This window comes from Lasiosphaeria miniovina (genome assembly GCF_030549165.1).
Source record: "Lasiosphaeria miniovina strain SMH2392-1A chromosome Unknown B0T26scaffold_3, whole genome shotgun sequence".
NCBI classification, from domain to species: Eukaryota; Fungi; Ascomycota; class Sordariomycetes; order Sordariales; family Lasiosphaeriaceae; genus Lasiosphaeria; species Lasiosphaeria miniovina.
In genome coordinates, this window is record NW_026848222.1 from 2,174,975 (window position 1) to 2,189,460 (window position 14,486).

Here is a 14,486-nt window from a genome sequence, read left to right on the forward strand (position 1 = left end):
TCACGTCTGGGTTGTATTCTCGGCCAAAACATCGCGGGGCTCCATCGGCGCAGTGGTCGTCGTCTCGATGTCATCCTTCTCATCCATCCTCGCCTTGGGCTCCGAGATTTTGAAGCTAGTATAGGCCCCGGCAATTGTTATCAAGCCTGTGACCCACCAGACGAGACCGGAATAACCGCTTTCCATGCCTATGGTGTAGAGCAGCCCTGAGATAATCGGTCCGAAGCCACGGCACAAACTCGCAGTCGAGGCGGCAACCCCGTTGATCGTGCCAAGAGATAACGTTGACGGCGCCGAGTTGGTTAGGAGCATGGCGTTGCTCGGGTATGCCAATGTCGAATATGTGCACTTCCAGACCACAATGACGTATACACTTGCCATCCGAAGGGAGTCAGGCAGGAGCACCATGTATGGCGTGACGAAGTAAAGCAGAGGATATGATGTAGAAAGAAGTCGGATCAGTCGAAGTGCCCCGAACCTTTGAACGACGCGTTCAAACAGGAAGTATGTCGATGCCATGGAATACAGCCCCTGAACAGACAAGATGACGCCGATTGTCCGAGTGTCTAATCCAAAGCCATCGGCGAATTTGAAGGGGAGAGAGATTGGCTGAGGATTCGGGCTCGTGCTCAGGAAGACCGGGAGCAGTGCGTCGAATGTCATGGTGTGGCTAGCAGAAATAATCAGCATCGCAAGCCTCCGCTGGCATCAGCAAACAACTTACAATGCCAGAACGCCATAAGAGACGATGGTGAGGATCACTTGTTTGGTGAATATCTTCATTGCCGGTTTCTTCTCCAGCTTCGGTAAGGCATCCTGGGCAGTCTCTTCGAGGTTGAGCGGATCTTGTAAACTTGGGCCCGGTGCAGACGTCATTTGTGGTGAGTTTTCCGACGTGGAATACCCAGGCAAAGGCTCGTCGGTTCCAAAGAGAAGAGGGCGCTCCTCTGGTGCTTTCCCTCGTCGAATCTCGGTTCGGTTCCGTGGCAAATACGAGAGCAGGTACCGACGAAGCTCCTCGCTACGCTTAGCCAGGTAACTTCCCAGCTCTATTCCTCGATCACGCTGCCATTTCTTCTCCGGGTGCGTCTCCTCCAAGAACAGTGCACCGACTGCCACCCCGACGAATACGCAGGCCGCGCTGAACAGGTTGGGCAACAAGTACGGGAATTTGTCCCAAATGCTGCCAGGCGAGAAGATGGATGGCAAGTTGTCGACCGGTTTTGCGAGCGCCCCTCCGATCATGGGCCCGAGTATCGACCTGTCAAGATAATCAGTCCCCAAGTTCTTGAGCAGCAGCACTTTCAGTAATAAGGGCTAGCTGGCATACCCTAAGCACCACACAACCGGCATAACCGCATATGCTCGGGCTGACCAATCTAGTTAGTTTCGTCGTTGCGCATGGGAGAATCATATCAACTCACGCTGATGCTCTTTGACAGGGACCAACTCTGCCACAGTCGTTTGCAATACTCCGATATTGCTGTGATGGTATTGTCAGCCTTGTTGATCCTACGAAATAGAGTAAGCCGACTCGGGACGGACCCGTTCAAGAGACCCCCCAGTGCGCGAGCAAAGAGGGCAACCGGAAGGTTTGGCGCGAAGCCAAACACAAGGACACTGATGCCGGTACCAGCCAGTCCCATTAACAAGATGGGCTTCCTCCCGACCTTGTCACTGAGCCGTCCCCATAGCATACCAGTCGAAAACTCGGCAAAGGTGAATGCCGAAGTAACCATGCCAGCATAGAATGAAATTTTGCTCTCATCTTCTGTAATGTTGAAATCCCTAACCATGTGGAAGATGTAAGGGAATATGGACATGAAAGCGATGGGCTCGCATATCCGGCAGATTGCTGGGACACTATTAGAACAAACCCAACAAAACAGCGTCTGCGTGCCCATGTCTTCGCTAAAGAGCCAGAACCAACTATAAGACTCCATCTCGACCGTCCAGGCCATGCATCATCTGAGACATACCAAGTATGAACAGCTGCCTCTGAGGATAAGGCGGAAGCTGTTTCGACAAGGGCTCGACTCGCACCCCGGCGGTGCCGCGGTACCCATCTCCCCTCATGGTCATGGCAACTAAAGGCTACCCAGGGAGAGCAAAAGGCAAGTGCCGGGTGGCAGTAGACGAGATATGGGTTGTTCGTATAGAGCCGGGCCGGTAGTAGTAACTCGGGGGCAAAGGGAGTTCTCTATCCGTTGAGCTGGTGGATATAAGTCAATCCGGTAAGATGAAGGGCCTTAGAGGGCAGCTAGGATTCCTTGAGACAAAGAATCCGGGAGCACGTAAGGAAGGTACGACATTGGGTGCCGGCGATCGTGTGATGGGAGCAAGTTGCAAGGCGAAAAAAGACGGCAAGGCCAGGATGGGGCGATCAGGCGGGAAGAGCAGGGCTGGGCACTTTATAAGAAGAGCAGAGGTGGGCGGGAAGGCGCCATGTTTTGTAGTTTCAAAAACATTACTATAGCAAGACGCGGTCCGGCGAGGGCAGATGCCGACCAAGCCAGCTAAGGGGGCCGAAAGGGCTGAAAAGAGGTCACCGGATCATCATCCATCTGACAGTAGTGGGGACCTGGGAGCCTGGGAGAGGGACCGGACCGGGATAAAATTATCTCTCGGTACGGAGTATACAGTAAATAAAACCCCACGAAACAGCGGTGACAAGTCCATGTCGACACCAAGGGGAAGGGAAGGACCGACGACAGACGATCCTGCCCGGGGGGCAGCACTAGGTCAGTTCAGGTAGTTACCTTTAGCGTTCGATGTGAATGCGGCGACAAAAGGCGATCCTGGGACCAGACTGGGCGCAGGGTGCCTTGGCGCCACCACTTGGCTGGCCTGGCGAGGGTGGCTCCCAGCTCTGATGGATCCTTGCTCGGACAGGGGGGAGGTGCAGACGCGTTCGACCTTTCGACGGTTCCAATGTCCCAGGTCCAATGGGACGGGGCCTGCCTCATCACCGTTTTGCTCTGCGAGACTGGGATCCCCCTGGGCAGCGTGGAGACCGCCCTGGTCGAGTCTCTCCGTCGAATCCGCGAGATTGCCGGGGGCCTCTTCTCGGCCTCTGACTGGCCAATCTGGCCCCAGCGGCCCTAGACCGTTTTCCATCCCAGCGACCGACCGGCCGACCGTGATCGCCTTTCGAATGTCGTAGGAGGCTGCCTGCAGGACAGCACGATAATGATTTCGGGTCGGCAGACCGCCTTCCTGGGCGACGGGCCTGGGTCCGCATTCAAGAGTCAGCAAGCCAAGCGCATGCTCTTGCGTCACTGGCCGTTGGACTTGGAACCACCGAGAGGGGCATCCCGGGAAGATGGAAGGAAGACGCAGTGAGCAGCGACCAGCCAGTGAGACCCGGGCGTTGGGCTGGGCTGCTGCTTCCAGCACGGGCAGTGGTACTAGTAGGTCATGTATGTGGATTTGCTGAGCCCAGCATATATCAACCAAAGTTCAGATGACGGGCCGCGCCTTCCTGCGAGTTTCACAGGCTTCCATTGGGGATTCGATGGATCAGAGAATCGAAGCTTCTACCTTAGCTCCTACCTAGGTAGATAGCGCGGTGAGAGGTAAAACCGGCACTTGCGATATCAAGGCGCAAAAGCCGCCTTGGGCGGCGAGGTGGTTTCTGAGGGAGACGCTACGTATAAACCTGGAACTAAAAGCAAAGCTGCTCGCTCGGAAAAAAAAATGTGAGGCAAGCAGAGAGTGGATACCGCCTCTGGCTCTTGGCTCTGGCTGAGCCGCTGAGGTAGCCTGAGGTATTGTGCTGTATGTACTGTAATGGACATACATACATGCAGTATCGCGCCTTCCCTCAGATGTTTGCCCATCTGATCACGGCAGGTAAGGTAGGAGGCAGTGGCGCGTGTGTGCCAGACTGCGTGGATGGGTGCTTGGGAAGGTGCATCACTGCATGCTCCGGCAAAGGAAAGGGCACGGGAGCTGGGGAGTGGACGGAAAGCTCGACGCCCAGCCGTTTCCCATCAAATAATTGTGGGCTACGGAGGAGTGCGCCGAGGAGCAAAAAAGTTGCTGACCGACCCCAGACAAGAGACAAGGGCCGCTAGTGAAGTGTCCCCAGGAGGCGGTGAATGCTTGAACACAGCCGAGGACCGAAGTCCCGCTGCGGCGGGGATATGGGAGCCGACCTACCTGGCGGATAGATGACCTCACGGAACGACTGAGAGAGTGAGGCCGCAGATGGAGTTGGGGCGAGAGTCTCAGAGCTACAGTGGCGATGCCGGCGAGAGTGGACATGTTTACTCCAATTTCGGACTCTGAGCGGTAAGTGCGTTGCGTGGGCGCGCGCGTGCGCGTGCGTTGTGTGCGAGGGTACTTACATCTACTGGCAGTCGTGACCGCCTCAAGCTCTAGGTCGAAGCAACTGTCTCTGTAATGGAAATGTGCCCGTGTCTGCTACAGGCAGTAAGTGCTAAGCCTAAGGTGCTCCCTCTGCCTCCCCACTCATCCGCGGGAACATTCCATTCTCGGTGCAGGATGCAGCTCGGCAGCCGCAGCTGCCTTGGATGAGGTATTGGTACCTGACCTTAACGAGGCAACCTCTGCCACCTTCAAAACCATAAGAGAGCGGGGGGAGGCTTATTAGTATGCAGAATACGTATGGTACGTTACCAGAAATGAGTACGGAGTACCTTCTGTACTCTGTAGGGGTGCCAGCAAAAGAACCATGGATGGAAGCAAAAGGCACCATTAACGGAGTTTAGTGGGCAAGGATCTTATGTCCTTGGGATGATCAGCGATGCCGACCCCAACGATGGGCCCTTGTTTTGGTGCGGACGTGGGCTTGACAGGGACCGTTTTTGCCCCGTTGACGCCAGCTATTCGTCCGTCGCCGGCTGTCTGGGACCGCGAACCTGCTTGGTAGGTGGGGAGGTATGTACAGGTGTGTATTGCAACCCGCCCCGGTAGGTAATGGGCGGATGGCTAAGGTATCCGTAGACGTTTTATTTTATTTTACGGTGTGTGTAAGAAGTAAGGTATTCAGTAAATGTATCTGGCTTGGTTTCGGGCGCATGACTTGGCGATCTAGACTTTGCTCCCAGTTTTTGCCGACATGGATACGCCCCCGAGATCAGGAAATGTACGGAAGAGGCCGGCAGATGCAGAGTGCCCGCAGACCGCAAAGCGGCTTATGTACATGTACGGATACCATGTATGTACGGATATGCGAGCGCGCACTTGAAACGACCGCGAAGCTTCCCGCCAGTATGCCAAATACGGACTACAACTACTATTATTGTGCACTTGGCAGCAAGGCATGGGCGGCTTGGTTCATATTTAGAAACGGGGCATCCCGGCGCCATGGCCATCCCACGCTTGCTTCCGCGGCCTTCATTGCTTGGCTGGCTGGCATCCTGCCTTCCAGGTTCCATGCTGGACTGCCAAGGCTGCGAGCCGCTTCTTTGTTGAGTGTCAAAGTCAGGTACTAAGTACTCGTATTAGCAGTGCCGCACTTTAGGTGTTAGGTTAGTGTTGGGGCGAGCCTACCATTCCTGGTAGCTAGTTGCGAATTCCATGAGAGCCAAGCCGCACGAGTGATCTAACCTGCCCAAGTATTCTTTTAGGTACGGAGTAGGCAGATTATCACTTCACTATCTTAATAGTATGTACTCATGGCAGTATTCCGTACGGGCCTGGATATGCAAGAATCCATTGTCAGAGCTGTTTTGGAAGTGAAGGCGATAGCACTGGACATGGAAGCTTGCATGTCAGTCGAGCCTCATTTGCCCTAGAACCTCCGCCATTGTCACCTACAGTAGCCACGGCTGCCGGGAATATCTTCTGCCACTCCGTTTCCTCAAATTGCGAACAGCAGTATTCCGTACCTTGGGTAGCGGGATATTGGCTATTCCAAGAATCAGGTCTTATGGGTTGCGGAGTCGCGGACGGCCGAAAGGCGCACGACCGGGGCAGAAGGGAAAAAAAGAAGGCAACCCCATCACGGAATCCGGATGAAATCCCCGGTTACACACCCTTCAGGTTAACTCCATCTGCAGGTCCATCCGATTACGGGTGCCAATGGGAGACCCGTGGCCGCGGGAGGTGGTAGCCATGCGGGTACATTGCGTGCGAGCGCTTGCCTGGTATTCAAGCACTCACTTCCTACTATAGTACAACTATTGTATGATGAGTATGTTTTACCCCTTGTATGTGTACCAGCAAGGGTATATTGGCCAGTGCAGTCCCTGCTAAGTCCCTGCTAGTGCTGTATTGCGATTGAATGGGCGCTGTAATTTTCAAATCGTGGCGCGCTGGGGGGCTTGTCAGTACCCGAACAGGGGGGGGCAAAACTTTGGCTCGCAACCATAATACCGTCTATTACACCATCGTCAGGGTCTAGGGGGGTAAGCTAGTCTAGTTCATATGAGTCTAGTGAAGGGGATGAGTGTTGGTAGCTGTGGAGGCTGCAACTATCGTCCCATGCCTAGCACACTTACGACGTGTGTATATTTAAGGTAGTTATGAAGACCCGACTCAGGGCATAGCCAGGTAGCTCGGCCTTGGCCCCCCTCTACTTGACGTGCTGGTTTGCCAGAGGGTGTTGTTTTATCGTCCCCTCATGACACCAACCAAAACCGAGAGGAAATACGGATGTACCAAGAGGCTAGCTCGGCCCTCGACGGGGATGGCTCACAATTCGCGAGCGAGCTGGCGGGATTGCCAAGATATCTTAGCATTTGGGAAACCTTTCATGATCTGGGGGTTGGGGCCAGCCGCCACACGACCAGAATACACTAATTTTAATAAGACCATGGAGGGGTTCCGTCCTGGCTTTTGGGTAAAAGTCCATGTGGCAATGCCACGGATCGGCGCCAGTCGCATGGCACGGACACCATACACTGTGTGTATTGTGCGTGAGAAGACACGAGTCGGTTTGATAAGTGATGAGGTGAAGTGAGTTAGCATTTGTGCAAGAAATCTGACGTAACGTACATACGATACTTGACGAGCGGAGGCTAGATGCCCGGTTTATTGGGAAAGATGGTCAAATCGCGAACTCGCACTGCATCTCTGCCGGGAGGGAAATGATGAAAACTACATTGCCGTACCGTTTTACTTCCGGAAATATCTCGTTTAACTACCTTGGATCCACATTCACAAATCACATGGGTCAGTAAACTAGTGTAATCCAGAAGGAGAAGAAGAGAAAGAAGGGGGGCGGGGGCAGGGGTCGGACTCTCGTGGAAATACCAAGACATCCCGAGCCCACTAGCCCAAGGTACGGAATATGCCGTACTGTATGCACATTCGCGTGGGTTGCGGTTATCTATCATCCTCCCGTGTTTCTAAAAGGTAAAATTTAGTGCGACGATATGGATCGGAAATATCCTTAGGCATTCTAGGTCAACGTGTGTGAGTCTGAGGGCCAGGCGGTTCCCAAACCAATAACTTCCAGTAGGTAGAGAGTGCAAACCGTTTGAACCTTCTCAGGACTTGCAGTTCGATGGATGGGCTCCTTTACTAGGAGCTTGAAATCGGGAAGGAAATCCCGTGTTGACATGGGGCCCCTGTCTGTGGCTCGCTTGATTCCAAGAGAATGGATTCCCCATAAAAAGCGCACGTCCGAGCCAAACTGTCGGGCCGGGGTGAGCTAGCGAGGGTACAAAGGTACATTACATCAGGCACAGTGCGGCTCGGCATGAGCACATTTGCCGACCATCTGTCTCAAGCTCACCATAGAAGGATTACCTGCGCTACTTCTTGTGTCGTTTTCCGTAACCCCAGTCATCATTAGTGTGGAAATCTTGGGATCTGTGTATGATATTTCAGAGAACAACTTTCATCGCAGTAAGATGCATCGGTGTGCAACAACTCCCGAGGTAGCTATTCTGATAAGCCCGAGCCATGCCGTAGTTGGTCTCGTTTCGAACGCGCGCATGCGATCTCAATCATGTGTCACACGAATCGCTTCTCTCGCAGGCTCTCAGCCGCACCGGTGACAAAAAGATTTGCCACCCCAACGGCAGCAAATGCGACATATTTCTCGCGCCCTGGGGACATCGAGATGCCGAGATAGTTTAGAATCGCCAAACGCAATCCGTAATGCATCTCGCATTGTAGGAAAGGCAGCTCTTGGGGCCCTTGGTGTATAATCCTCGACGCCTATCTCTCTCACACACTAGAAATACCCTAGTAAAGGTTTTCCCTAGCGATTTATTGCTATAGTCCTTACTCTTATCGATTATTTAGTACCGCGCTAACACACGTTTGAGAGAACTGTACTTGCCGGCGCGGCACGTTGGTGCCTGGTTGAGCAACGTAGTGACCAGATATGGATATTCTAATTGAAATAGAAATGTTCGGAATACGGAAAACCGGTGAACCGATAAGTCTTCCTACCACGTTCTCCGCGCGGGAAGGTTATCGTTCCCGTTGATTGGTTGTCTCGCTTCCAGCTGGCGCATGCAGGCATGCTCTACGTTGTTGAAGTGGCGTATTGGTCAGAGTTGAAACTTAACCGACTCTCGAAATGGTGGTTACACTAACGTATACCACTGATCAAAACGTTTAAAATCCGCCCTCCTATTGGATGGCCATGGCGGGCAGGACTGAGCTCCCTAAACCCTAAAAGGCTTGGCGATTTTGATTCCCTATCAAAAAAATTGGCAAGGGGAGGAGCCGAGTGGTTGGCCCATCCAAGGCCTTTGGGCCGCACTAATCTTGTTTCACCACTAGTGCGGGGGGGGGGGGGGGGGGGGGAAGGTGATGGAGGTGAGAAAGGAGGTTTAAGGGATGCTTCCGATGGGATGGAAAGCCTTCGGGGCATGGAGCCGGGAATGTCGCTCACCGAGTGGCTGGATGAATGATGACGCACTGCGTGAAGGCGGACGAACGGGACGGTTGTCGATCTGTGTCATTTCTGGGCAAGGCTCTTGACTCGACAGCACGAAAGCGTCTGCTGCCCGCCCTTGCTGCCTTGATGAGCTTTCCATGGATCGCAGAAGGCTGGTTCCCGTCCGCCTGGAACCGATGACCCGACGGCCTGCATGGAAAATGGCCGTGTGTTCCAATTAGGATTGGCTGTTGAGCGCAGCGACTTCCATCCTTTTATTCCCAGCAACTTGGATGATCCGCAAGCCTTACGTAAGGTACGCACCTTCAAGCTGAGCAATAATTTCACCTCATTCATTGGGGTTGCCGTTCCTCGCGGTAGGCGGTTAATGGCACAAGAAGCTGGCTTCGTGAACTAAAGTACTTAGAAGCTAAAGCGAGCTGGGCCTTCACTAATTATAATTTCCAAGATTCTATTGGTGAATGGGGGAGGGCGGCACAAGCAACCTAACTGAGCAAGTTCCCACAAGCCCGCGTCACCCGCAGCACCCACGGGATTTGGGAGAGACAGTGGGCTGACTGTGGTGTCCTGTTTGTTCCTTCCGCACTGGTTCTGGTTTCTGTTCTTTGGCAGGTTCGACCCATGGAAGCTTCCTCCTCGACTCTCGCTCTAGACAGGATGAGGTGGTCAGAAGAATGAGAGAATAATATCCAAAATCGTCGACGTGCGTTCATGCATCGAAGAGCTACTGGGGGAGAAAAAACCGTGCTTCCAATGGTACGACGATCACCCGCCGCGAGTCTAGGGCTACGGTCCAACATTTATTCGCCGCCAAGCCGCCTCCGACCAGCCCGTTCGCCGTGGCAGTGGTGATGGTGAATGTTGCGTTGTGGCAGCGCCTCTTGCCTGCCGAATCCTCCGGACATGGAGCTGAAAGCAGTAACTTGTCAGCGACTCTCAGCGCATCACCCCGCGATTTCCCTATCTCCTCTTTACAAAGAAACCGCCCGCGAATAAGCCCGGATTCGACATCGTCTGTTCAAGCCCTAGACTCACTAGACTGATTCGGTCCTGCTGCCGCCCGTATAGCGAGTCTCTCTTGAACGATAGAATACCCTGGATGTACAGCACTGTATCTTGACTCGACGCAACTCCAAGCACGTCTTCGGCAGGGATGACCAAGACACCATTTGAAACCCGCAGCGTCTGTCAGCAAACAAAGGCATCCATGTTGAACTCGAGGATGGCCTGATTCCCCGGTACCCGAGCAGCACGCATCATTTACCCTTCCTGAACCGCGGAACATGCGTCAAGTTACAGCCTATACAAGCCGCACATGCGTGCGCTTAACACAGTCGCCACCGTAAGACAGCGACGACCAACGCCCAGTAAATGGAAAGCGGCATCCAGGTTCTCGTTTCCCGGCGAAGACTGCGGCCCTTTTAGCTCTCTCACCTCACCTCGACGGCGTTGGATCGCCGTTTTCTCGCGCACACAGGACCAGGAGGCTTGCACGCGGCAGCATTTGCGTGCGTAACGCGCCGTCGAGCATTGGATGGTCAAACTTATTCTAGTTGGAAGTCGGAGCCGGCTACATTGGTTTGGTTCTAGACACCAACAACACTGGACATGGTGAACGTCATGCCCGCACCCTCCTGCAGACGGCCTGATCTGACCCAGGATCGTGGTCGGGGCTGAGCTGAGATGCCAGCAATTGCCGTGTCTAGATGCCAATTCGATTCTCGTCGCCATCTTGCCAGGGCGGTGCCCCTGTCAAGCTGCACAAGTCAGTCAGTAGCAAGCTAGCCTTCGTGAGCCCCTCAATGCGAGCCTTCCTTCGGGTTCTGTCGACCTGTGCGTGCTCATTCTGCTTAGCCCGTTGCCCTTCGTATGTTGGGCGGAATCCCGATGCTGCAAGCTGATTGGCACGCCTATTATCGACCTGCTCAGGACAACCCGCATTCTCGAGTTGGGCCTGTCATGTCGTTGTCTTGGTTCTTGCCGTGCCAAAAATACAGTCTAGAGGCCGCTCACGACTTTTTACGGCGCAACCGCCCCTCTCCTCCCGGGGCCGCCGGCTTCCCCAAACCGACGTTCTACCCGCCCCTGGGCCTCCTTTTGCAAGCCGGGCCACCCCGACGCCGGGACTTTGCTTGGCAGCCTCCCCGACGCACAAGGATCGGCCTGCCATGCCCACCCCACCCCTCACCCCACAGGCGTATATGTCGCTGAATTGAAACTGGATGCAGGTCTCTAGTTACGCTCTGCCTCTTGCTCGTGTACTTGATATCAAATACGATTGGGGCCCGAAGCGTACAGAACGTGACTTAATGTTGAGCGGCGAGCGGATGGGAACGGACGTCTGCCATTAGAAATTCCCAGGGACCATGTTGCCGGTGTTGGACAGGGCAAGGCCGAGCACAGCAGAAGCGCCCTCCTCAAGCAGATCGACAACGACCTAGGCCCGACTGAGAAAGCCGTTTCTTGCATCTCGGCCAGTCTGGTTCCATGAAGCCCATGTGGTTTGCCTGGCGCGATAGCCATCCTGCTACCATGGTGGCGCGCAACTCTTTGGGGGCTCAGTGCATTCACAGTTGCTTATCACGGCTCCATTGTCTTCTAATTGTGTCGAATGCCACTTAAATAAGTGACTTGTCATTTTCTGTCTCGCTTCGGGGCACATGCTGTCGAACATATCGTTTGCTCTTCGGACCGCTGCGGATCATGTATTGGGGGGGCAAACGGTGGCTTTGATAGGAGCGTGAGCCAAGCCTAGGCCATGTTCCCGGAAACTAGACTGCTTGAACCGCCTTGGATCAAGCCTCTCACTGGCCCGCTCCACCAGTGAGGGAGAGAGACGAGGCTGCACGGGCTGGCTCTGATCACGAGCCGATCTTGGCCTACTTTCACCACCGCGTCCGTCAGATCAACCTTTACTGTCTCCTCCGCGCGCCCCCCACAAGAGGCGGTGATAGTGAGTTCCCCAAGCTCCTCCTAACTCTTCCGTGGCTCCACCTCGCTCCAAGGACTCCGGGTGGCCGGCGTCCATTCCGAGGGCAGCGGGAGTGCTCCTCCGGGCCTGGTGGTCATATGGCGCAGCGATATTGGATCGGCTGCATGTCTTTTTGTTGAGTATGCATTCCCGCCATGCATCCACCCAGCAAGCATGGCGCTAGCCGGCCATGAACAGTATCTAAACGCTGGCCTCTGGTGGCTTAATCTCGGGATACCTTATTTATTTCCCCTGGCAGAAAAGTCATGAGACATCATGGGCTCCGAGATGGAGTGATGCGGCGGCAGTTCTTTTGCTAGGACGGACCTCCCCTCGGACTCTCCTCGCCTCTCCTATTTGCAGTCGAGCACGGCTCTGATTGCTCTGAAGGAGAGAGGGAGGGGGGGCCGAGTACAAACAAACCTGCAGCACCAGCGGCTTGTTCGTTGACTGCGGGTCCATGCCGGTCGAGCTCAGATGGGAAGTAGCCGCGATTACCCAAACATGCCGCCGGGAAGGCAGGGGACCCGTTCCAAGACTGGAAGCTTCTTTTGTCGTCTGTTGGCCCTCGCCACGAAGTCCCAGATATGGCCAAGACACAGGTCTCCTTTTGTGAGTCGACAGTACAGATATCTAGCTAACAAACAAGCTCAGGCAGGCGTCACCTCTTGCATATCGTCCGAACCAATGTCCACTTTCACGATGCCAAAGGTAGGCAGGCAGGCAGTCAGTCAGCCCTCGGCGACGGGGATTTTGAAGGTCCCGATGTCGGGCGCGACGTGTTCTTAATTCCTATTTGCTCTTGATACGTGATGGAGAACACGGCCCAGAAACAATGGGCGACCTCCAGTCTGTTCCCCCATTCTGTGTAACGTCAGCGGTCCGGGCCAGCCGGCCAGCGCGTCGGCCCAAGGACGGCCGAATGTCTCACTCTTGATGTTTGTGTGGGTAGCAAGCCGGCAACTGAGCCACAAAATGCCTGCCCCGGGAAACTTGGCAACCTGCCGCAAGCTATGTAATGATGTCGGTTCTCTACCTTACTTTGTTAGCCGCAAAAGGAAGCATCCCTGTGAGCGTTTTTTCTCGTATTATATTGAGCCCCATGGTTTGCAGCACCTGTATGGGCATGGCGAAAGTTGAAATCAGGAAATTGAGGCTGCATCGCGAAGAACCCCCCCGCCTCTCTCCCGCGAGACAGGTCAGCCGACGTCTGTGTTGGGTCGGAGGCACATGGCGATTTTCAGCCTTGTGCAGCAACTCCTCATGCCTTCGCCGGCTGCACTAGCCAATACTTGGATCCTAGTACTAAGAAGAAGCCGTAGTGCGGCGCCGCATCGCAACCTCCCTGCCTACCTAATGGCTGTCCCGAGCTGGGTTGCGCAAGCAGTAAGACGGCAGTTTCTCGTTTCCCCTCCCTCCCCTTCCTTCCTTCGAGGGAAGGAGTAGCAAGTGGGAGCTCCCGGACTTGGGGATCCTTCTAGCCTCTTCCTTGTTTGGACTTTGGACTAACCTGCGGGGGTCGACGGCGTTGTGGGTGGTACCTTATGTACGCTTGGTTGCTTGTTTGCAGCAGTAACTCGCTCAAGAAACAACCTGGCCTTAGCTGAGAGGGGCACGGGGAGAATGGTGCCCCCTTCGCCCCCAAAAGCCACACAGTTTCGAGACCAAGAGGCAGCCAGGTCGAGGGCCAGCGCTAGCGGCAATCAAGGTTAAGGGCAAATACTAGGGGGCTCTTAACTTACAGTTGATTAAGAACATTAGGTTTCGAGGTGAATGCATGTACGGATTAAAGGACAGGGAAGGGACTGGGAAGTGACTAAGGAGGGGCATACCTAAGGGGGGCATGCGAAGGAGGGGCATTTAGTAAAAGAAATAAGGTTTTACAAAATATTACGGGGCCCCTTACGTATGTATGTACTGTACCTCCCTTCCCACCTCTGTCCCTAATGCACGTAAGCAGCTTGGGGACCAGTCGCGTAAGGTCGGGTAGGATATCTCAGGTAAACAATACAGTACTCTACTGTATATACTTTACCTGAGGCAATCCAGTAGCCGAGATAAGGTCGGTATTTTCAATCATTGCGTTGGTTGGTATACGTATCTAGGCAGTACGGGTACACACAGGTAATAGTTGTACTGTACCACGTACTGTATATACCATACATACACCACAGCCCTGTGCGGAATTTCCCCACGCCGTTTTCGCAACGCTCGTCTCGTCTCCACTCATGTCCCCTCACCTCAATACCCCGCCGACAAGAAGCGAACACTCAACATCAACCACCGAGTTCCAACATCAAAGTTGCAGATTTCACCGACAAGAAACGATCAGCACACGGGTATCCAATCACTATCTACATACGCCTTTCCATAGGAGCGGACGACAAAAGGCTCGACGACTCCTAGCACAGCATATCACGCCACAAGGCTGACCAGGCCATCCCAGGCCAGACACGTCACAGATCTTCCCAGACTTTTGTCACGGCCTTGTCGAATCAGGAAAACAACCAGCCACCTACCTCTAAAGACTACCGTCATAGAATCCGCCATGGCTGGAAAGAAGGGTGGGGCAGACGTCGGCGGCAAGAAGGCGTCAGGCCAGGCTCGCAAAGCGGAAGCCGCTGCACAGAAGGTCGCCGCCGAGAACGCAAAGCTCCAGCTGGTTGAGGACGACGATTGGCGAAAGGGAGA

General features: G+C 54.3%; 1 protein-coding gene across 1 annotated transcript; it reads right to left on the minus strand.

The window, feature by feature from the left end:
• Nucleotides 1–2,082, minus strand: B0T26DRAFT_749677 (major facilitator superfamily domain-containing protein; the record flags this gene model as incomplete). The annotated part of the gene is made up of 6 exons (XM_060445138.1): nucleotides 1–670; nucleotides 725–1,261; nucleotides 1,331–1,370; nucleotides 1,425–1,483; nucleotides 1,546–1,855; nucleotides 1,980–2,082. 6 exons carry the CDS (start codon nucleotides 2,080–2,082, stop codon nucleotides 1–3), a joined length of 1,719 nt encoding a protein of 572 aa, XP_060298179.1.
• Nucleotides 2,083–14,486: the final 12,404 nt, after the last annotated feature.